We start from the raw sequence: 25,199 nt of genomic DNA on the forward strand, positions 1-25,199 counted from the left end.
AAAAGATGTTTGATTGTGGTGTCTTGGTAGTTCTTGAATGACTGCTTGAATTCTCACAAGAGAATGGTTATAAAAGGAGAAAGTGTGTAGTACCCTCCCACTCTGTTTCCTCTCTTTTCTTGTTGTGATATTAGTACTTGCTCTCATACAAAAACCTGTGAGCTAAATAGATGTTTTCTCTTTAAAAATTAGCTGCCTGGAGCATTTTGTCATAGTAATTCAAAGCTAACTAATATTATCCACTTTTTATTTTAGAGTATCCCTCAGTTAATGTCTATGTGTATATGCCTATGGCAGAATTAAAATTTGAAGATATATATTGGTGTAGAGTACATGAGGCAATCAGGCACTCACGTTGGTAAGTAGTTAACATCTCCATAAAATAAAAAACAACCAGAAAGTACCTGCATAGGCCTACTAGATTGACAGAAAATAAAAACCTAGTGTTGATAAGAATGTTCATTTATTAGAACTGTCATATAGGCTGATAAGAAGAATATAAATGTTATCCACTTTGAAAAACCTGTTAAGTTTACTCTGTGTGACCCACTCAGATTTCCTACTATAGGATGTAACTCAAAAGACATAAAAATATATTTCCTGGGGCTGGGAAGGTGGCTCAGTGGTAGAGCCCTTGCCTTGCATGCATGAGGCCCTGGGTTTGATTCCTCTTCACCACATAAGCAGAAAAAAAAAAGCCAGAAGCAGCACTGTGGCTCAAGTGGTAGAGCGCTAGCCTTGAGCTGAAGAGCTGAGGGACAGCTCCTAGGCCCAGAGTTCAGGCCCCACAACCAGACCCCCCCCAAAAAATAAATTAAAAAATATATATATATTTCCTTAGAGAAGACAGTTTTCAAATATTAATGATAGCTGTATTTACAATAGCTCCAGACTGAAATAATATATCTATCACTGGATTAATTAATTGTGGTGCATCTTTATAACAAAATACAGAAATAGAATTAACTACTGATGCTTGTAGTTATAGGAGTATATCTCATTAGAAGTATTATTGAGTACACATTCACTTACACTTACTTTTCTCCTAGAATACAAACACATAACATACTACTTAAACCATATTTTTATAACACCTTAGTCTCTTCACTTATAATCAAAATATTCTCTTTAATATTGGCTTATTATTATTTTTTATTATTTTTCAAATGTGAATTAAAGTTTCATAAGAAAACTACAAAAATGAGTAATTAGAACACAAGCTTACCTCATCAGAAATATTGAACAAATGTGGAAAAGTCAGTCAGTCCTCATTACTTTCTAACTTGTTACTTGCAAGAGCAAAAATTACATTTCTAAATTACTTTTACATCCTTAGTGCATAGTGGGTGGAGATACACAGTGAATGCTAAATTTGAGAGTAAATAATGAATTAACAAATGAATCTCAATTCTATTCCTTGCAATGCCCACACTGTCAACCAGAGATACTTGCCTTCAATATCCTTCATTTTCTACCTCCAGAAATTGAAAAGGTTCTCATATTAGTATCTCTCAGTTGCTATCGTGCTTCATTCTCTATTCTTACTCAAGGTCATCATCTAACTAAATCTCACTAATTTCTTTACTTCTGGTTATACTTTGACAACTGTAAGACAAAGTAACTCAACTAAATTAGATTCAAACTAGAATATTTTGGATTTTCAATATTAAACAGTATCATTTTTGTCTTAAGACAATGTTTATCATTCATTTATCTCTTATTATTTTTTTAGATTTCAAAACAAACTATACCACATACACAGGTTCAGGAATATTAGTTGCGATCATGTTATTAGGGTAAAATGGCAAAAAAACTATTAGATAGGAACGTACCAGAGGGGTTGCAGGGTAAGGAACTATGGGGAGCCACTGGAAAATTTTGACCAAGACCATATGAATGGATTTGTATATTAAAAAGATCACTTTAGGAGCAATGGGGGAAATGGCTTAGAATAAGAAGGTAAAACAGCAAGGGAACCAGTAAGGAGGATAATATAATAGTTAAGGAAAACTCTCACAAAAGCTTAAAGTAGAGTCACAGTTAGCATTAAAAGACAAATTTAAAATATACTTAGGTACAGAGAGGGCTCAGTGATTGGTAAAAAAAAAAAAAATGGTGGAATAGGTGAAAACTAACTATTACAGCTGTTACAAGTATTATGTGTATTTACTATTTGCTTCCTTTAACTTTGTGCTTAAACATACAATATAGTATCAGGGTTTATCATTGTGCTAATTCCAGAGATAAAGTATATCTTGAGTTTAATCATTTCCTTGCATATAGTATAATTTCATTCTTCTTTATGGATAAATAATATTCCACTGATACGTGCCACTGGTTTCATGATTGATTGTAGAGTACCTGGTTTGTTTCCGTAGCCAGTTAATTGCAAATAATGTCACAAACGTGGGCATCAACTGCTTGTAGTAGATTCTGACATATTCCTTTGGATATATGCCCAAGAGTGGTTTCACTGGATCATATGGTAGCTCTATTTTTAGTTTTCTTAAGGAACCTTCGTGATGATTTCCATAGTGGTTGTCATAGTTTTCAGTTCCACCAACAATATATGAGTGTTCCTTTTCCCTAGCATCCTCACCAGCATTTGTGTTGTTTGTGTTCTTGGTGATGATCATTTTGAATAGAATGTGATAAAAATCTCAATGCCATTTTCATTTACATTTATGACTACAGATTTTGAGCATTGCTTCATGTATACAACTGGCCTCTTCATTTGCCCAGTTATTAATTGTATCATTGATTCTTTGAGAATTCACTTTTTGAGTTCCCTATGTATTCGAGTTATTAATTCCTTGTCAGATGTATATCTAACAAAGATTTTTTTCTCCCATTCAGTAGGTCAGCTCTTCAGTCTACTGGGTATTCTTTAGCCACGCAGAAGTTGTTAAGCAAATCCAATTCCATTTTTGTATATATGTTTTTACTAGCTGAGCTTTAGACTTCTATTCATGAAGTTTCTGCCTATGCCAACAAGTTCCAGTGTTCTCCCTATTCTTTTTTTAATAAGTTTTTAATTGTAAAAATACTGTACAGAGGGGTTAGTTACATGAGCAAGATAATGAGTACATTTCCTATCAAGCATTGTTGACTCCTCCTTTGTTTTTCCCCTACCATCCCTTCCCTCCCACCTCTACAACTACACTGCCCACACCCTGTCTAAATCATAAAGTTCATTTTTCAACATAGTGTCTTGTATATCTCATTGTTACAATGGGTCAACTCCCTATTCTTTCTTGCAGTAGTTCGAAAGTTTCAGGTCTAACATTACAATCTTTGATTCCTTTTAAATGGGCCTACAAATCATCATTATAAACAAAATAAGACTGGTTCAGAAGGACAAATGTGACATGTTTTCTCTCATATGAGAGAATAGAGATAGAAGCCTAGTGTCAGTTTTCTGCATGTGTATATCAATATTTCCAGCAATATCTAGTATGTTTTGGAGTTCTTTTTCAAAACGTACATGACCAAAGCTGCATGGATTTATTTCTGGTTCTTCTATTCAGATCTATAGGTCTTAATGTTCATGCTAACAATCTCCCACCTTCTTTCTCTAACTCAACTGTTTGCCAATATTGATGATAAAAAATGTTGCAGTTCGAGTTCCACGAAGATGGTGGAGGAGAAGCTGGAGGCTAAACAAGCTCTCTCATAGAAAGCAGTTTTAGTGTTCCAGTGAACAGTCCTAAGCCTGAGAATCACACCAAGCGTGCCATCACTGTACAGAGAGTTAGGCCAGAGAGGGAAAATCCAGGTAAGGAGACAGAGTTGAGCACTTGCCAGCAGCCGCACTGCTGGCAGCTGTGGCTGCAGCGGCGGCACCACCATACCTGCAACAGAGAGACTGGGACAAAGGTGCCATATGCGACGGGCGAGCGGATTCTACTCAACACCAGCAAGAACTGACGTGGGACAGACATTTTCATCCTGCAGATCACAGACCAGAGACGACCAAGGAACCAAGACTGTCGTGAGTAGAAGCCTGACATCCTCATTCCTCAGGAAGCAGAGGAGGGAAGGCCACCCTCCCCCTCCACTATCAGAGATCTCCATCTTTGATACTGACAAAGGCCTGGCTGAGCAGCTAGCTGCAACTCAGGACTTAGAAGAAAACAAAAGTCATTTAGCAGGTCACAGGAACCTAACCTGACCTGCCAGGCTCAGCTCCACCCAGGGAAAAGTCACCCAGCTCAGGCAAGCTCCGCCAGGCTCAGGAGTGGCTTTCTTTAAACAGAGGCTGCCCCTCCCTATAGCAGCCTTGACAATCAATTGAAATTCAGTAAACATAAACCCTGAGAATGCTCCAGCCTGGGCTTTGTGAGTGTCTCAGAAGCTAGCTCCTCAGGGAAAAGCTTCTGTTTGCTGAAAGACCTCAACTCTACCCAGAACCTAGCCTCAACACAGCATCTCCAAACTAGAGGAAACAGCCATCTCCCTCTTTTGTGATACTCAAAGCAGAGCTCCCTCCCATTGAACTAGCCTGGGAGGAAGATCACAAAATCCTGGGTAAAGCAGAGCATTTTTCTGCCTGCTCAAACAAACTGACTTAAGAAACCAACTAAGCCACAGGAAAATCAAACACCACAAGCAGACCAGACACTCTACCAAGAGACTGGTTACTGACGCAAGGGAGATACAGGATCTTCCCATCCCCTCCAAAAACAATCAAAGAACTCTTTTTTGTACCTTTTATAGAATTTTTTTTTAACTTTTTAAATTTTTAACTTAAAAAATTGTTTTTTATTAACTGTTTTTTTCTGCCTCTTATAATTTTTATTTTAGGGGTATATATGTATGTGCTTTTATTTCTGTTATTTCTTTTTTTTGTTTTTGTTTAGCTCTACTGACTTTTTAATCCTTTTTTTTCTTTCTCATTCTTTTCACTTTTTCTTCTCTTTCGTTTTTCTTTGGGTGACTTAATTGCTGCTCTGCTCATCCTCAGATATACCCATAGTCGATTATTAACCCTTATCCCCCATTGTGTACACACTTAATCCAGAAATTTATTACTCAATTCAAAACCACTTAGACTTAAATTCCTTAATAGCAGTACTACCTCTTTATACCTATATAATATTTTAAGCATTTTTAAGTTTTTCACGTCTCCTTTCTATCCTTCCCCTTCTCTTATCCTATTCCTGTTCTTCTCTGAATATTATGTTTTTAAAAAATTTGTATAATTTTTAAGTGTTTCACTTTTTAATTTTTAATTTTTGTTTTCCTATTTTTTCTTGTCTTTTTTTCTTTCTCTTTCTTCTTTTTCTCTCTCTCTACTATTATTCTATGCAATCTATTTCCTGCTTTGAAAATTTAACTTTTCCTCTACCTTTCCACATCCCCCTATTCCTATTTTTACCCTAAACCTAATAATTTCTGGTTTTCCAAATTCTTCTTTGCTGTTCGTAGCCCATTAATACATAGTTGTTTGATGCTGAACAGATATATCTGTTGAACTAGATTGGATCTGCAGACTTTTGACTGTGTAACTACAGACTTTGGTTGATGCTTGCCTTAAGATAGTGTTCTAGCACGAAGCTGGTGTTACTTTCATCCCAAATTGGCAGAACAAGCTGGAAAAACACAAGAAAAATAGCAAGTCCTGGTATCTCAACTCCCACTCATGATAATCAGGGGACAGAACAGATAATGAATAATCCAGAGGAGAGTTCCCAAAGAGCTCTACAAAAACTACTGGTAAATATGGTAAATGAAAAAATTGAAAACTTGCAAAGGACTCAGTGTGAGTGTGATAGGGAGAGAGAGGAGGCAAACCAAAGGTCAATACAGGAATATCATGAGCATGAGGAAGCTACTCAAAGATTGATACAGTAATTGCGTGAGCAGCTTGAGAACACTCAAAGAGAAATAAAGGAATGGCGTGAGCAGGCTGAGATCAGTCAAAGAGATAGACAGGAATTGCAGGAGCTGGCTGAGAACAGACAAAGAGAAAGTCAGGAATGGCGTGAGCAGGCTGAGAAAACTCAAAGACAACTACAGGAATTGCGTAAATGCGAGGAAGCTAATCAAAGAGTAATACAGGAATTGAGAGAATGGGGTGAGAATAGACAAAGATCAATAGAGGCATCATGGAATCCATGACCAGAGAGCTGAAAGAAGTCAGGGAGACCACAAAGGGAATGCTGAATGGAACCCAATAGAAGGAACCGGGAGTTCAAGGAAACCATAACCAATCAACTAAGGGATCTGAGAATAAACACTGAACACCAAATTAAGGAAATAAAGAAGTTCATACAAGATCTAAAACAAAGCTCCAACAAAGAATTAGAAGCCATCAAAGCCGACCAACTAGAAGGTAAAGATATAAAAAAAGTAGAAAGTCTTGATAGTCGGTTAGACCACGCAGAAGATCAAATCTCAGGGATTGAAGACAGCCTAGATATTATAGAGAAAGAACATACAACCACCTAAGACAAATCCAAGAAATATGATAGATCTATTCAACACTTGGAAGACACCATGAGAAGGCCTAATCTGAGGATAATGGGTGTAGAGGAGCACCTAGAAACAGAAGTTAATGGTCTAGGAAATTTGTTTAACAGGATCCTAGCAGAGAACTTCCCAAACATGGAAAAAAGATAGGCCTATTCAAATACAAGAAGCTTTTAGAACTCCAAGTAGACCAGACAAGAACAGGACATCCCACAGTCACATTACAATCTGCACAGGATCAATTCAGACCAAGGAAAAGATCCTTAAAGCTGTCAAGGAGAAAATATCAATCACCTATAACAGGAAACCAATTAGAATCACTTCAGATTTCTCTGCAGAGACAATCAAAGCAAGAAGAGCCTGGAATGATGTATGCCATGTCCTAAAGACAAACAACTATCAACCAAGAATACTGTAACAGCTAAACTCTCCTTCATAACTGAAGGTCAAATAAAAACCTTCCATAGCAAAGAAAAATTGAAACAATATATCTCCACCAAACCAGCCCTACAAAAGATTCTTTTTTTGGGGGGGGAGGGGGGGGAGAAGTCCGGTCGTGGGGCCTGAACTCTGGGCCTGGGTGCTGTCCCTCAGCTCTTCAGCTCAAGGCTAGCGCTCTACCGCTTAAGCCACAGCACTACTTCCATTTTTTTCTTTTCTTTTTGCTTATGTGGTGCTGAGGAATCAAACCCAGGGCCTCATGCATGCAACGCAAGCGCTTTACTACTGAGCCACCTTCCCAGCACACAGAAGATTCTTAAAGATGTCCTATACATAGAAAACCAACAAGACCACAATAAAGGACAACAAACCGCACCCAAACTGAGAATCCTAGAACCATCAGAAGAACCCAGTTGTCACAACCCCCAAGAAGGTGGATAAAATGGCAGGAACTCCTAAATACCTCTCAGACCTATCTCTCAACATTAATGGACTTAACTCTCCAATTAAGGGACATAGACTGTCCAGTTGGATTAAAAAGCAAGATCCTTCTATCAGCTGCCTTCAGGAGTCACACCTTGCCCATAAAAACAAACACATTTTCTATGTGAAAGGCTGGAACAACATCTACCAAACAAACAGGCAGGAGTCCAAATCCTAATATCAGATAAAATAGACTTCAAATTAAAATTAGCCAGAAGAGATAAAGAAGGTCACTACATACTAATTAAGGGATCTCTCCTTTAGGAGGATATTACAATTCTAAATATCTATTCGCCAAACAACAGAGCACCCAAATTTATCCAAGAAACACTACTTCCCTCAAATTCCACATAGATCCAAAGACATTAATTGTTGGGGATTTTAACACACCACTTTCCCCACTAGATAGATCAACTCAGCAAAAAGTCAACAGAGAAACCACAGATCTAAACACCTGCATGGATCTACTAGATGTAACAGACATCTACCGAATATTTCACCCAGCAGCATAAAAAACACGTTTTTCTCAGCAGCACATGGAACATTTTCCAAAATAGATCACATTTTAGGCCACAAAGCAAACTTGCTCAAATTCAGAAACAATGAAGTTATATCTTGCATTCTCTCAGACCACAAGGGAATAAAATTAGGACTCAACACCAAAAGCCACCAAAGAAAATCCTGTAACACATGGAGGCTGAACAACACACTGCTGAATCACGAGTGGGTCATGGAAGAGATTAGAAAGGAAATTCAAATGTTCATGATATTCAACAAAAATGAACACACAAATTACAGCTCCTCTGGGACACAGCAAAGGCAGTACTCAGAGGCAAGTTTTAGCTCTGAGTTCCTACATCAACAAATTGGAGAGATCTGAAACCAACAATTTAATGAAACATCTGCCCCTCCTAGAAAAAGAGCAGCAAGATAAACCCCAATCCAGTAGATGGAAAGAAAGAATTAAAATTAAATCAGAATTAAATGAATTAGAATAAAAAAAACACAGAAAGAATCAATAAAATAAAGAGCTAGTTCTTCAAAAAAATTAACAAAATTGACAGACCCTTAGCAAATCTTATCAGAAAAAGAAGAGAACACACCCAAATAAATAATCAAAAATGAGAATGGAAACATCACCACATAAACAACCAAGATTCAGAACATTATAAAGGAATACTTCTCAAAACTTTATGTTAATAAGTTTGAGAACTTGGCAGAAATGTACCTGTTCCTAGCAAATACTGACATGCTGAAACTAAACCAAGATGAGTTAAACCATCTTAACAGGCCCATATCAAGTATTGAAATAGAAACAGCAGTAACAGACCTCCGATCTAAGGAAAGCCCAGGACCAGATGGTTTTACAACGGAATTCTACAAGACCTTCAAAGCAGAGCTCACATCAATACTCCTCCAACTCTTCAATGAAATTGAAAGAGAAAGTTCACAATCGAACTCATTCTATGAAGCCATCATAACCGTCATCCCAAAACCAGGCAGGGACTCATCAAAGAAAGAGAACTGTAGACTCATTTCATGAACATTGATGCAAAACTTCTCAACAAAATTTTGGCCAATTGACTTCAACAATTCATCCAAAAAATCATACACCATGATCAAACAGGATTCATTTCAGGGATGCAAACCTGGTTCAATATATGCAAGTCAATTAATATATTTCATCACATCAACAGAAGCAAAGATAAGAACTACATGGTTATCTCAATAGATGCAGAAAAAGCATTTGACAAGATCCAACACCCCTTTATGATGAAGGTTCTGGAAAAATTAGGAATCCATGGAACATTCCTCAATACAATAAAGGCTGTATATGACAAACCTACAGCCAGCATTATACTTAATGGTGAAAAACTAAAGCCATTTTGCCTCTTAACTCAGGAATGAGACACGGTGTCCACTTTCCCCACTTCTCTTCAATCTAGTATTAGAATGCCTAGCTAAAGCAATAAGACAAGATGCAAACATAAAGGGGATCAAAATAGGGAAAGAAGAAGTAAAACTCTCCCCCTTTGCAGATGACATGATCTTCTATTTAAAGAATCCCAGACTCCACTCCCAAATTACTCAAGCTGATTCAAAACTTTGGCAAAGTAGCAAGGTATAAAATTAACCCTCAAAAATCAATGGCTTTTCTGTATGCCAACAATGAGAAAAGTGTGGCTGAAATTAGGAAAGCAACTCCATTCGTAATAGCCCCACAAAAAATAAAATACCTAGAAATTAACTTAACCAAAGAAGTGAAGGACCTCTATGATGAAAACTTTAAAAACATGAAAAAGGAAATCAAACAGAACTTTGAAAGTGACAAAAACTCCCATGCTCCTGGATTGGAAAGATCAACATCGTGAAAATGGCAATACTTCCCAAGGCTATCTACAAATTCAGTGCAATACCTATCAATATTCCAACCTCATTCTTCAAGGAAATAGAAGAGGCAACCCAAAAATTCATATGGAACAATAAAAGACCCCGAATAGCAAAAACGATCCTCAACAGAAAGAACAGTGCTGGAGGAATATCAATACCAAATTTCAAACTCTACTATAAAGCCATAGTAATCAAAACAGCTTGGTACTGGCACAAGAACAGACCTCAGGACCAATGGAATAGAATTGAAAACCCAGAAATGAACCTACAGACCTATAGCCATATAATCTTCGATAAGGGAGCTAAAAGAATAGAATGGAAGAAAGACAGCTATTCAGTAAATGGTGCTGGCAAAATTGGTTAACTACTTGTAGAAAACTAAAGCTAGATCCTTATATATCACCCTGCACCAGAATCTACTCCAAATGGATCAAAGACCTCAGAGTCAAAGCAGACACTCTGAAATCATTACAGGATGGGATAGGAGAAACCCTAGGTCTCTTGGCACAGGCCAAAATTTTCTTAATAGAGACCCAGAAACACAACAAATCAAAGAAAGGTTGGACAAATGGGATTGCATGAAATTGCAGAGCTTCTGCATGGCAAAAGACATAGCTAGCAAGATCAATAGAAAGCTCACGGACTGGGAGATCTTCACTAGCCATACAACAGACAAGGGTCTCATATCTAAAATATACCTTGAACTCAAAAAATTAAATCCCCCAACAACAAATCTTCAAAGAAACAACTGCCCAATAAATAAGTGGGCTAAAGACTTAAAAAGAAACTTCTCTGAAGAGAAAAGAAGGATGGCCAATAGACACGTGAAGAAATGCTCAACCTCCCTAGCCATAAAAGAAATGCAAATCAAAACATTGAGATACCATCTCACCCCAGTTAAAATGGCTATAATCAAGCACTCTAATAACAACAGATGCTGGAGGGGATGTGGACAGAAGGGAACCTTACTGCATTGTTGGTGGGAGTGTAAACTTGTTCAATCACTTTGGAAAGCAGTATGGAGGTTCCCATTAGTCTGCACATAGAGCTCTCCTATGACCCAGCAATCCCACTTTTGGGCATTTACCCAAATGTTCACAAACAAGACCACACTAAAGCTACCAGCACGACTATGTTTACTGCAGCATTATTTACCATAGCTAAGATATGGAACCAACCCAGATGCTCCTCAGTAGATGAATGGATCACGAAAATGTGGTCTATATACACAATGGAATTCTATGCCTTCATCAGAAAGAATGACATTGCCCCATTTGTTAGGAAATGGAAAGACTTGGAAAAAATTATATTAAGTGAAGTAAGCCAGGCCCAAAGAAACATAGGCTCCATGCTTTCCCTTATTTGCAATAACTAGTATATGCCTGAGTCAAGCAGAAAAGGTCAGATAACTTGATGTTAGGGAAATGAACCCTAAGATATGTATTCAAATGTTTTTTTTTCTTTCATGCGATTGTTTCTAACATATTTATAAGATTATTTCTTTGTTGCTTTGTATGTCCCTCCCCCACGTTATGACCCCCGCTTTCACTGTATTTGATGTTGGTATAATTTGTGAAGGGGAAGGGAAAAAACAAATCGTTTCAATAGGGATACAGGTTTACTCACTGCAACAATGAGATGTGCAAGTCGTTATGTCGAAAATGAACTTTACAACTTTGGTGGGGGGGGGGGGAGGGGGGGAGGGGGAATGGGGGCGGGGGCTGGAGGAGGATGGGAAGGGATGGAAAGGGGAAATAAAGGAGGAGGCTACAATGCTTGATAAGACATGTACTCATTATCTTGCCCATGTAATTGTAACCCCTCTGTACAGTATTTTCACAATAAAAAAAAATGTTGCACTATATTTTTTCTAAAATAGTTATTAAAACAAGAAGCTTTTGTGTGTCATTGGCAGTTTGTTAAAACTGACCTCCCTGATAGGCCCCTCTACTCTGTACCTTAAGCCTCAGAATGGCTTGCTCAGTCAGCTAATGCCTCATATTGTCTTCATAGACTCCTGACTATGTCTTTCCATGTCCTTTCTCATACTTCTGCCAGCTTGGCATTCACTTTTCCTGACTCCCATACCAACCATTTTCCTTAGTTCTAACTGTTGACATTTTACCTATTCTTAAAGGCCAAGATCTACTGCTATACTTTATGAAACATTCAGAAATACACTGAACAATACATTATTTTCTCCTTCTTTGTGCTTATTGTTTTTTAGCAATAGTCACGGCATATATTTTATTTTTTGTTTGCTCATCTGTTAGTCTATAAATGGCTGGAATTTGGACACAATGTTTCTTTCATATACATCTCCTGTATTGCTCCTGGCACATGCTAACTATGGTAAATATTAGTAGAACTAATTATTTTCGGTTTATTTCATTATTCTTAGTTGGAGGTACTGGAGGTTAAACTCAGTGTTCCACATTTGCTAAGCAGGTACTCTATATCTTGAGCCAAACCCTCAGTCCATTTTTGATTATGATCTTTTGATAGTCTAGTGTGTTTGCTGGAGGCTGGCCTTGAACAATTATACTTTTTTTCTGTGCTTCTCTACACAGCTGTGAACAAAGTCATGTGCTACCATGCCTGTTTTATTTGTTGAGATTGGCACTTGCTAATTTTTTTCAAAAGCTGGCACTGACACAAGCTTCCCAACTCCTCCCCCTATGCTCCCTTGTAGCAGAGATTATAGGCATGCATCATCAATCCTGAAAACATTAATCTTTCCAAAGTCAAACTGACCATTGTCTTCTAATACATATTGGGCAAAAGGGAAGACTCGGAGAAATAATTCTTGTATGATAAGATGTACTAACATTATACAAAAAGGAGATTTAGTTTGCTATCTATTTTGTTGGTTTTGTGTGCATGTATGTGTGTGTGTGTGCGCGCGCACGCACACGCGGGCACACTCGTGCCAGTCCTGTGGCTTGAACTCAGTGTCTGGGTGTTATCCCTTAGCATTTTGTTCTCTGGGTACTGCTCTACAACTTGAGCAACAGGCACCACTCCCAGTTTAGAGAATGACTAACTGAAGATAAGAATATCACAAGCTTTCCTGACTCAGTAGGATTCACTTTTGAACCATGATCCTCAGATCATTCCAACCAGAGCCATCAGCACCCTACAGAGTTTGCTCTAATTTTGTATACCATTAATGCTCAATCAAAAGTCCTTCTTCAAAATCCAAACAAAAACAGTATTTCATGTGAACAAAATTCAAGATATAAACACAAAGATCTATGGTATGAAAAGGATAGAAACTGGGGCTGGGAAGGTGGCTCAGTGGTAGAGCGCTTGCCTTACATGCATGAGGTCCTGGGTTCGATTCCTCAGCACCACATAAGCAAAAAGAAAAAAGACAGAAGTGGGGCTGTGGCTCAAGTGGTAGAGTGCTAGCCTTGAGCTGAAGAGCTGAGGGACAGTGCCCAGGCCCAGAGTTCAGGCCCCACAACTGGACCCCCCCCCCCAAAAAAAAAAGAAAAGAAAAGGATAGAAACTATGACAATTTAAAACAACTTCAATAATAGTTGAGGTAAGTTTTTATATTCAATACCCTAAAATTTGACCTAGATGTTATTTTATTTTCTAAAGTATAAAGCAAATGAAGATGTTTGCTTTGCTAAAAAAATTCATTATCAGTTCTGTAGCTTTTACATCTCAAATTTGTAGCTCCACATTTCCAAGATTTCTTATTTTACTTTATAAGATTTCTATTTGACCTAACTAAATTTCATAGAATTCTTGGTTATTCCATGGAGGCTATAAATTTGATGAGATTATCTATTAATGTATGTATTGAAAAGAAAATACAAGTTCAACTACTAACTGATTTTGTAGGAGATGTAAGCATAAGTATATTGCAAACTGATTTTTATATGAAATGTAAGCAAAAATATATTTAAAAAATCATAAATTCAGTTTTAAAGCAATTGTCTTATGGAATAACTTAATAAAATATTTAAGCAAAATCAAAAACAAAAAACTGCTGAAGCAAATCAGATGCCTAAACAACTGAACATATTGGAAAAATATTCTGATTAGCCTTTTGTTTGTACTGATAAATCTGTATTAATATTAGTATTAATTAATCCCTATTAACTTGTTAATGGTAGTACTAAAAATCCGTTTGAATAGTACTTGTTTATATAAATTTATTTAACATATCTTAAACATGAATAGGAGGTATGTTTCACAAACTGAAATATTTTGGTTGCAGCAGATGGAATTTTCTCATTCTTTTGAAAAAAAGTAGTGTGGATGAGTTTAATCCATCTTTTTTTTTCTTTCTGTATATGTGTAAATTCTGGGCTTGAATACAGGGCCTTGTACTCTTGCTCAGCTTTTTAACTCTAGTATTTGAGCCCAGCTTCCAGTCTGACATTCTGTGGTTAATTGGAGATAAAGTCTTGTGTACTTTTCTGTTGGAGTGAGCCTTGAAACTTGATCCTCAGGTCTTAGCCTGTTGTGTAGCTAGGATTACAGCCTGTTGTCAATGGTGCCAGACTACTTTATGCCTTTTATTTTAGAGTAGTAGAGGTGGGGGGGGCGGGGCAGGTAGTGTTTGAAATTCAGTCTTGTTGCCCAGAGCTGAAACCCTGTCCTAAGAATATCTAAACTATATGTAGGACTTTTAAATAAATTATATTATTGTTTTACTCTGCGCAGCAGCTTTCAAAATGATTTTCCCACTTATTCTTTGATTCTTTTTTATTTTACATGTACATATTTATGTAATACATGTATAAAATGTATGATGTTCAATTCAAGGTAAATAATATTTTTATCTCCTCACTACTTTGTGGTTAGCATCTTCAAGCTTCTCTCTTCTAGTTATTCATAAAATATATTTGACACCATTACGAACTATAATCACCCCAGTTTTTTACATACCAGATATGAGACACAATGGCAGTATTGCTTGTTTCATGTCTTCTAATAATGTTTCCCAGTTCTGTGCATTTTTTTTCAAATGATGGCTGAATAATATTCTATTGTGTGTAGGTCATTTTTGTTTTTGCTTTGGTTTTATTGAGATACAATCAACATATTATAAAATTCATGCTCTTAAAAGAATAAAATGGCTTTTAAGTATAATCATAAAGGTGTGTAACCATTATCATTATCTAATTTTAGAATTTTTCATCACCACAGAAGTATCTCCTAATCACCTTATCTTCTTGACCCAGCAACTGCCTAATATTTTCTAGGTAGGGAATTTTGCTTATTCCAGATATTTCACATAAATGTAATTACATAATTTAAGGCCCCATTTATTTGGCTTTTCTTACTTAGCAGGAGATTGCTAAGGTTTTTCCATATTATGGCACATATCAGAACTTCATCCTTTTAATGCCTGAGCAATAAATGTTCTACTGTATGAATTTACTATCTTTGTTTATCTTCATATTATCTGAAGGATATTTGAGTTCTTTTTTAGCTATTAGGAATAATGATGTTGGATTTAATCATGTTTATACTTTTGGTTTGTTTTTCTTGCTATATACCCAGTAATGGTTATATGAAAGACTGTGTTTAATCATTTGATGGGCCATCAAATCATTTTCCAAAGTAGATGTTTAACAAACAGTTTGTGAAGGTTCTTATTCATTTAAATTCTCACCAATACATTGTCTTTTCTTTGTATTAAAATAGTCTTAGTTGTTACCTAGTATTACCTTTATAGTTTTGATCTGTATTTCCATCATTACTGATAGTGAGTAGCATTTGAATACTTATGCTTCATATACTTGTATATCTTCTTTGGAGAAGAATCATTTGCCTATTTTTCAATTGAGTTCTTTTTATATATATATTCTCTAGGTAATACACCATTGCCAGTTATGTGCCTTATCATTATTTTCTACTATTATGTAGGTCATGTTTCATTTATATAAGTATTCTTTGAAGCAAAAATGTGACTGAGTTTCTAATCTAGAACAAAGGTCTAAAGTTCCTATAACCTTGGATTCCTCAATAGCAAGAAGGGCAAAAAGAATCTGATTTGCTTTATTAAAACATTGTTGTTGTTGAGAGCTGGTGGCTCAAGCCTATAATCCTAGCAACTTAGGAGGCTGAGATCTGAGGATTCTAGTTCAAAGCTAGCCCTGGCAGAAAAGTCCCTAAGAGACACTAATCTCCAATTAACCACTCAAAAAACAGAAGTAGCACTGTGGTTCAAAGTGATAGAGTACTAGCCTTGAGCAAAAGAGCTCAGGGACAGTGCCCAGGCCCTGAGTTCAAGCCTCATAATCGACAAAAACAAAAACATTGTCATAAAGCTCAATAGTGTAGATATATAAATGTTGAAAAAACAGAATTTTAAACTTGATTTAAACATTTCCCATTGTTGCTATGACCAAAGAAGATGAAATTCCAGCTTTTTATCTTGGTATATGCAGCCTCATTTATAGTGACATAGACTTCTCTCTTGAGTGTATACTTGATGTACACCTAAGCAGCCATCTTCTACCATACACTCTAAAGATTATCTATGTTTTCCAAAATTGGACCGTGAATAAATTAACCACAGTGGATTGCAAGGTAACACTGAATTAAAGAATAGACAATATGCATAATAAATTTTGTCTCCTAAAACAGTTATTGGAAACATTCGTTTTGAATACATTGCAGTATTTCAAACATTTATATGTGCTAAACTAGTATAAGAGATTAAGACTTTCATTTTAATTTTTTACATTCTCCTTGTTAATAAAAAGAAGTATGTGGAATTACAACAGATAATAGAGATATGCAAAAAGAATAATCCATATATATCATAAAATCTCTTATTGTTTGTCACTAAAGTAGTTTCTGGTTTTCAGTATTATAAGTATCACAGTAAGAATAATGGGTTAAAGCCAGGAATAGGTCATATACCTGTAATATTAGCAACTTTGGAAGATTGAGAGAAGGATGAGGCCAGCATAGACAAAAAAGTTCATGAGACCTCATCTGAACCTATATAAGACCTTGGCACATGTCTATAATACCAGTTACCCAAAAATGTAAATGGAACAATTTTGGTCCAGATTGGGTCAGAAAAAGAGAAAAAGACTACTGAAAAAAATAATAAAAACAAAAAGGGCTCAGCGCATGACTCAAGTGGTATAGTGAATGCCTAGCCTGTGCAATGCCTAGTCTGTGCAAGCCTGTGTGTGGCTGAGTTTCAATGCCAGTATCGGGAAAAAATACCAAGTAACTGATTAACAATTAACAATATGCTGGAAACAAGGAACAATATTTCATAGAAAACTGAAAAAAATATTCATCTAATGTTACAAAGCTGCCAATTTTCCTCTATTCTTCCTTATCTCCTTTGGCACCTGCCCTCAAAACCATGAATGGGGAATTAACACTCTCAACATCAGCATCATTTCAATTTAAGTGACTGTGAATAACCTGTTTGTGACCAAATAGGATCAAATCTAATCAAAAACCTCAGATAATTTAAGTCAGTTGAGAATACTACATGCTTTGCCTCTGTTTGCTTCTTGTTTTTTTCTATTAGTTATTAAAGAAAAATGGCCTGATATTTCAGTGGATATATTATGAGAGGATCAGACTATTTTCCATTACTAACTAGAACAGTATATTCAAGGTTCTATAGCTATTATAGTGCCAAAAAGAGAAAGTCAGTTCTATCTTTCTACATGGACCTTACAAACATAAAATTACTAGAAAACCATTCAAAACGAAAATGTTGTACTCATAATAGCCTTACAATTTGGTCCAGAATCCAAGTTTTCTGTCACAGCTGAAATTCTAGCACTTGAAAGGCTCTGGCAGAGAGATCATAAATCCCATTTGAGCTTCTTAGAAAAACTCTACCTCAAAACAAACAAGCAAACAAATACATAAATATTTGGCCATTTCTCATGGTTACCATTTCTAGTGCCCTAGTCTTGTCACCATGATCTCTGGCCTGGATTTCCTTCAGTTCCCACTAAGAAACTTGCTTTCTGACAGATGAGTAAAATTCCAATATGAATATATACACCACATTTTCTTGATCCACTTGCCCATGGAAAAACATCTGGACTGATTCCATATCTTGGCTATGGTAAACAATGATGCAATGAACATAGGTATGATGGTAGCTTTAGTGTGGCCTTATTTGTTTCTATCAGATAAATTCCCAGAAGTAGAATTGCTTGGTTATAGGGTAGCTCTATGTTTAGTTTTTGTGGAACCTCCATATTGCTTTCCAGAGAGGTTGAACAAGCTTACATTCCCACCAACAGCCACATTCATGCCAGCATTTGTTATTGCTAATATTCTTGATATTGGCCATTCTTACTGGAGTGAGGTAGAATAGAATAACAGTGTTGTTTTGATTTGCATTTCCTTTATGACAAGATGATGAACATTTCTTCATATTTCTATTGGCCATTTTTATTTCTTCTTCTGAGAAGTCTCTCTCAGAAGTCAATAGCCCATTTTATAATTGGGTTGTTATTTCATTGAGGGTTTATTTTAGGGGGGAGGTAATTTTTGAACTTTTTGCATATTTTGGATATTAGACCCTGGTCTGATATATACCTGGTGAAAATCTTCTCACATTCTGTGGGCTTTCTATTTAGCTTATTTGCTATGTCCTTTGCCATGCAGGAATTTTAAACATTTACTGCAATCCTACTATTTATCTAGTCTTTCTTTGATTTGTTGTGATTCTGGATCTGTTTTTAAACAACTACAGTTATCACCTCTCTACATGTGAACTTATTTTTTCTTCTACAATACAAACTGCAAGTTTTCAGGGTTCTTTATTGTGTTACCTGATATTCCTCAACACCCTGTCCTTAAACAGATTCTGATACAAGCTTCTCATAAAAATATGTCAAACAACTACTATAAATTCTCTTGCTACTACTTGGAAGAAAAATGACAAATATATTCAATGGAGCATATGATTGCTATAAAAATAATTTTTTCAAAGAAAATTTAAAATCAACTAATAAATTGTGGTTTGGGATAAATTTGCATTCCAAATGAATTTATTGAAATTTTTAATTATGTATTTTAATTTATCACTATAATATAGGAAAACATAATGCTAAAGACTTATCAATGGATAATTTAGAGCAGTTATCCATAGTGTATGTTATCTTTATTTGCTTACAAAAGGTGTGTGGTGTGCAATAAAGGTACAGTAAAGATTCAACATACAATTAACTACAAAAGAGATACTAAAGGAATACATTTGCTTCACAGAATAGACATAGTTAATTCATTTCTCATTGCAACTTGCATTTTCCTCATGACTATGCAGACGTGAAACTCAAAAATGACAAAGGAGGTTAAATTTAATTGACAGAAGAAACCCAATCTTACTGGACACAGATATAGCTCACACCTGTAATCTTCAGGAGAACTGTAGCCTAAATCCAGTCTAGGCAAGAAAAAATGCAAGACTGAAAAATAGAGCCAAGCTTGCTAGAGGCATGGCTGAAGTAGTAGCTTGAGCTAGGAATTTCAAGGTCCTAAGTTAAAACCTCACTACCATTACAAAAAAAGATCCCTTAACTTACCACCTTTTTGTATAGAGTAGTAGTGAGCTAATCCAAGAGTCTTATGTTGGAGCTAAATTCTCAATTTTAAGCAAAACTGAATCTCAGAATTAGTGTGATTATTACATTGAGGTAACACTTTTCTGTAACTTCAAAACAGGCCTAGGCTTCACAATTTGCAGGTAAGAAAAAAAATCAATAAACTACATCATACTAAATTATACATTAAAAAGGAGATGTGAGGCACATTCCAATGTTCTGCAGCAATGGATAACGAATCTTACAAATATGTGTATATATGTATGCATATTCATATGTATGGAGCAGCCAGGTAGTTTCCAGTTAGTAGTAATTACTACAAGATGCTTAGCAAAGCAGAAATAAAATATAATTATAAACATTCTACTTTTACCTGTATTATTTTCTAAAGGATGTCATAGCAAGAAATTAGCAGTTAGCTACTGAGATTTACTTTGATGTTTAATTTTAACAGGAAGAAGTAAACAACCAATTAAATTCTAAAAATATCCAGAGAATAATAATGTTTTCAACTTGAATTCATTAAAATTATTCTAAGGTGTCAATTCACTTGAGATCATTGGACATATATGGCCACAGGGATCTTTAAGTATCAGAAATCATAATTACTTGCCAACATGGAAGAAATCTGGAACTAAATTAAGAATTCTGAGTACAAAGTACAAAATTATTCAATTAACCAAACTACCACTTGAGGTCCCGTGAGGAATCTCATAGCCGTATTTGCAGATACTTAAATAACTCTAAGCATTCACTTCTGCCTACCTTGATTGCTGACTAGGCAATATTTTCTATAACTTAGGGGCAAATTTGAATGCACACATATATACATGAACTTATATATCCATCTATTGGCAAATTTAAGAACATTGAGAATTAAGAGTAAGTCTAAGATTGCAGGAAGAAAATGGAGATTATATGCAAAAGACAAAAACATCGAATTTACATGAGACATGAAAGAACATAGCAAGATTTTTAAAACTTTGAAAAAGGGAACTTTTAAATTTGAATTTTCATATACAATTCTATTGGTATTCCATGTAAAAAGCAAATAAAATATGTTGACAAGCATTCAATTTCTCAAAAAGAATGCCACATATAATTGTCCTAGAAAAAAAAAAATCTCTCAGATGGTTTATTCTAGTGAAAAACTAAAGAAATCCATGAGCAAAAAAACTAGAAATAAAAAGGAAAGAATGTTGAACATCTTGAACACTGTTAAGAAGCAACTGGAAACTATAATGGGGCATACCCACGTTACTTACATTCATGTTCATGTTTGATTTGTCATGTTTTCTCTCCTGTCCTATGTATGGGTTAGTTGCTTTCATTTTTCCTGTATTTGATTTTCAGCAATATTTGAAAACATTTTAAACAGATGGAGAGAAGAGAGAATTTGTACTCAAATAGTCCAGGTTTTCTGTTTGGTAAAGGTTTTGCACTAATGTTATTTGAAACAAGGGGCCAAAATGCAGCATTTGCTGTACTTTCATTTCATCATCTCTTTTCTAATTTCTCCCCAAGTAATTGAAAATACACACATAAATTTCCTAATGCTCCAAGCTTCCATGGCAACATGTGAGCTAGAGTAGTAAAAAGTCAGACACAAAAGGTATATACACACACACACACAAATATTCATTCCCTCTAAAATCTGGCCCTTTGTATACTACCTACAAGGTACATGTTTTATTTTTTTCTTGAATAACCAAAAATGTAATGAAATCAACTACATTAGTACCTAGGGTTGAGGAAGAGTCTTATTTTTATTCTCCTTGCTTCTCCTTAAAGAAAAGCAAGATCAGAAAATAACAACATATAATTAGTCCAATTAGAACATGTTAAAGAGGGAATAAAATATTTCAATTGTAGAGTCTCTGAATTTTCCTACCTAAACATTGTACCATAAATAAAATTACAAGCATATAATTAAATTAGGATGCCTCAAAATTCTTTGATTAGTCATTAATCACAATCTGTGCACTTTTCCTCTTTTGGATTATTGTTTTCAGAAGCCATGTCAGGCATTGTTTCGGGATTTGAATACCACATTTACTTGCACATGATTTCTGATTCACTGTATTCTATTTCTGTACTTGTAACAAAGGACTATGATAATACATACTCCACAAAAAAACTATTCACTCTATTTTATACTTCTCACATTCAAAAGCAAAACTACATAACTAAAACGCAGCTCATCTCCACCTAATTTTGTAATATACTTTATTAAGAAGGATAGTATTACTGTTAACTAGGGGACACATGGTACTAAATACAGGTGATTTTTTTTCTCTCATTGTAACTATATCTTAAATTTCTTCAGCTCCACTCTGTCAAGCAAAAGCTCCTAGGTGAGCAGTCTGTCACTCTTGCCTAGGCTAATAGATTCTCTAGTGGCTTTTGTTACAGCTCATGTCATACCATTAAAACTCTGTGCCTAGCAAGTGGCATAGCATGTGCAGCAGAATCTTATCAACTCTAGATAATCAGACTGTGTGGTTTCACAAGCAGATGCAGATTAGAATAGCAATGTAAATATGTAAATCACAGTGGTCCCTTTTCAGCACCACTGTTCCTACCTCTAATGACCCTCGCAGAAAGTCTGTTTGTTCAGCTCCTACTTCCAGTGCTACATCAACAGAAGCAAAGGGACGGCTGGCCATCTGCTGTCGTTCTCGAAGTAGTTGCTGGAGGGGGTTAAAAATGATTTGTTTAAAATAGGCCTTAAAATCTACTAAACTTAACAATTTCTAGTTTCCTTTTTAAATAACATGACCCTGAAAAGCCAGGAATCATTTCATACACATATTGATACTTAGAGAGGAAGATTACCTTCTCCAGATGGTCTGAATTATATTTCTACAAAAGCATCAAATGTATAGTACCAACAAATAACTTTTCCCTGACTGCCATCCCACAGATGCCATAAAATATATTCAGAAGTACAGTGAAAACTCGGGTGAGAAGTGCTACTTAAATAAAAAGTGTTTTTACCATGATGATTATGCCAAGTTTTCCCACTCAAAATAACTCATGCTTTTGTCTTAGGTGAAAAAAGTAACAGTGCCAATGTTCAAGAAATGATAATGAAAAGTTGTCAAAATGCATTAATAAAGATTAAAGGCACATATACCTGCCAAGACTATAAGTCATCAAGAGCCCCTGTAGTTGCTATGGAATCAGAAGGAATTCTTACTGGGAGGGTTCAAACTTCATTGAAAATCACTGTGTTCATTATTTAAAATCAGGAATGACTAACAAGTTACTGAAATTTTGTGCCAGAACTTCTAAAGCACCTCTAGATATTTATTTCTCTTTTCTTGAGACTATTCTGGGATTTTCCCAAACTAAAACCAATAAACTGGGAAGTACAAACCACTACCAAGCTAATTTATATTCTATCTTTTCTTGAAATTATAATATTCATTAAGTCATGATAAGAAAAAAATTGATGACCAGGACTTGATATTACAAATCTTGGGACTCTCATTTTTACAGATAATAAAATTATTATTAAATATTAAAAGAGGATGGGTGATGCAATTTAATACTCTTTCAAAGGAGAAGAAAATCATATTGCTGAAAAAGGCAAAGTCCTTGAACACAATTAGTGATGCCATTATTTATAAAGATTTTTAAAGATTCACTAGCATTAACTTACATTAATGATCTTTGAATGTAAATGATACAGCACTGTGATGCAATCAGTCAAATAATTCACTTGTAGATGATAAAGAAACAAAGGAAATACACATATGATACAGGGAGGTAACTTTGTTCATGAAATGAAGTTTAAACTATAATTTATAATTCGTTAGAAAGAGAATATGTGGGATTAAAGTTGTATAACTCTTAATGAGTAATAATTTAGCTCTATAAGGTATATTTTTCCAAGACTAGTAAGTTCATAGAAAGATATAAATTAAAAGTAAAAAGGAAGTCTAAATTACCAAATTATTCACATTAATATAAATTCAAAATTTTATTATTAAAAATATAGCTGTTATCAAATAGAATCTGGTTTGCCCTTCTTTCAACAGATGTGGCAAATGATCTGAAGAGATTAGATGAACAAAATGTAAACTGGGTTGTTTGTATTTCAAATGTCAAGTAATACTGAAGATAGAAGGCAAAGTGCTCTTCAGCTTTGGTACAAATCTACACACACCTATTTGTCCAGACAACAATGTATAAGTATTTTTCCCATAGCAATATAAGACAATTTAAATTCAAGTTTGTATTTAAGAATAACTTTTCTAAGATTGACAATGATTATCCTCTGCTTACAAATGGCATCTCATGACTAAGTGATTTTAAACAAATGAATACCTTGTTTCCTCATTTGACTATTTCTGTATATCCAAAAGTAGAAGGCCTACAAAATATAAGCACTAAATATTGGCTACTACAGGTTGTGAAGCAAATGGTTAAATATTCCAATTTTATTGGCAAATACTGTATTCCCTAGAAGAAAAGATATTATTTAAAACATACAGTAATCACATGCAGAATAATTAGTGACCCATAGTTTTAAACTTTTAAAAGCTTATTTGTAGAGTGTAAAACTTAGGGCTTCATGCTTGCTAGTCAAGTGCACTACCACTTAGCCATACTTCCTGTGTTTCTTTGAACTGGTTGATAGATTCTTGCTTTCTGCCTGTCTTGTGAGTGGACTATGATCCTTCAATTTTATATTTCCTGGGATGATAGGCAATTCATGCTCAGCTTCTTCCACTGAGATGTTGTCTTGCAAACTTTTCTTGCCCCAGCTAGTAATAAAATGGTGATCCCTCTGATCTCAGCTTCACATATAGAAAGTGTGACAGGAGAGCTCTCGGCGCTCAGCTATTGGTTGAGATCTGGCCAACTTTTTGCCTGGGTAGGAAGGAACTGTTGTTCTGAACTCAGCCTCTTGAGAACTTAGAATCACAGGTATGAGCAATTGTGCTCTGTCTGCAAAAGTATTCTTTTTTAAGATTTTAGTGTCTTCTGAGCTTTGTTTTCTATCATTTATTTTTAGGACTGAGTGTCCACTAGAGTACTTTCTGCAATGAAGAAAGCACACTGTTCCTGCTCAAACCTTAGCAGCATAATTTGTAAAATAAAACTTAGAGAGCACAAAATAGGGTATCAGAACAGATACATATAGGGAATTGAACACATGAATTCAGACTGACCATACAGCAGAGGAACTAGTTACTGAATGTTTGCTTGCATAGATGAGTTTCTTTGGTAGAACTCAGACAAATGTTCTTACTTAACATTAAAGCACATAACAAAAACACTGAACATAAACTAAGAGCAAATTTCTTTGTTCTGAAACAATTTTTCTTAGGTATGATGTCTGTAAAGGAATATGACAGAAAACATTTCAATTATTTTCATTGCTGATTTCTGTCTCTCAATTCTGTCCTTATCAATAGTGTTCCTTCCTGCCAGTTGACACCTGAATGCATTGCTTCCTAAATGTTGTCAGAATAAAAGGAAATGACAATAACATGCTTACAACTTCAATTTTGTCAAAACAGTGTAATTACTGACCTGCAACACTATATGACTTTGGAGTTAGAAGAACCTGCATTTGAATTACTCAGTGTCTCTATCTCTTAATTGTTTGACTTTACCAAATTATTTAGACTTTTCTAAATCTTCTTTTGTTCTCCTGCATAAAGTGGTGTTAATAACATTATCCACAGAACTTCCAAGGACCTGTTTTGAAGTCTAGCTATGCTAGCTATGCTGTTGGAGCAGAACCAAATTACTCAGACTTTTCTAATGTTCTACTTTCTCTCTATAAAATGATCATGGTAGTATTATCTTCAGGTCACATGGTGAGTACTAAAGAGATGA

At 35.3% G+C, this 25,199-nt stretch overlaps 1 protein-coding gene across 1 annotated transcript in view; it reads right to left on the reverse strand.

Annotated features, from left to right (window-relative positions):
• The window catches only part of Atrnl1 (attractin like 1), a 501,851-nt gene that overhangs the window by 193,315 nt on the left and 283,337 nt on the right, over positions 1-25,199 (reverse strand). The window contains exon 27 of the mRNA XM_042689560.1: positions 21,929-22,036. Coding sequence (XP_042545494.1) covers positions 21,929-22,036 — 108 coding nt within the window. The remainder of the gene's footprint in view (positions 1-21,928; positions 22,037-25,199) is intronic.

The sequence above is a fragment of the Dipodomys spectabilis genome, unplaced genomic scaffold (assembly GCF_019054845.1).
Source record: "Dipodomys spectabilis isolate Male_0828 unplaced genomic scaffold, ASM1905484v1 ptg000125l, whole genome shotgun sequence".
Classification (NCBI taxonomy): Eukaryota; Metazoa; Chordata; class Mammalia; order Rodentia; family Heteromyidae; genus Dipodomys; species Dipodomys spectabilis.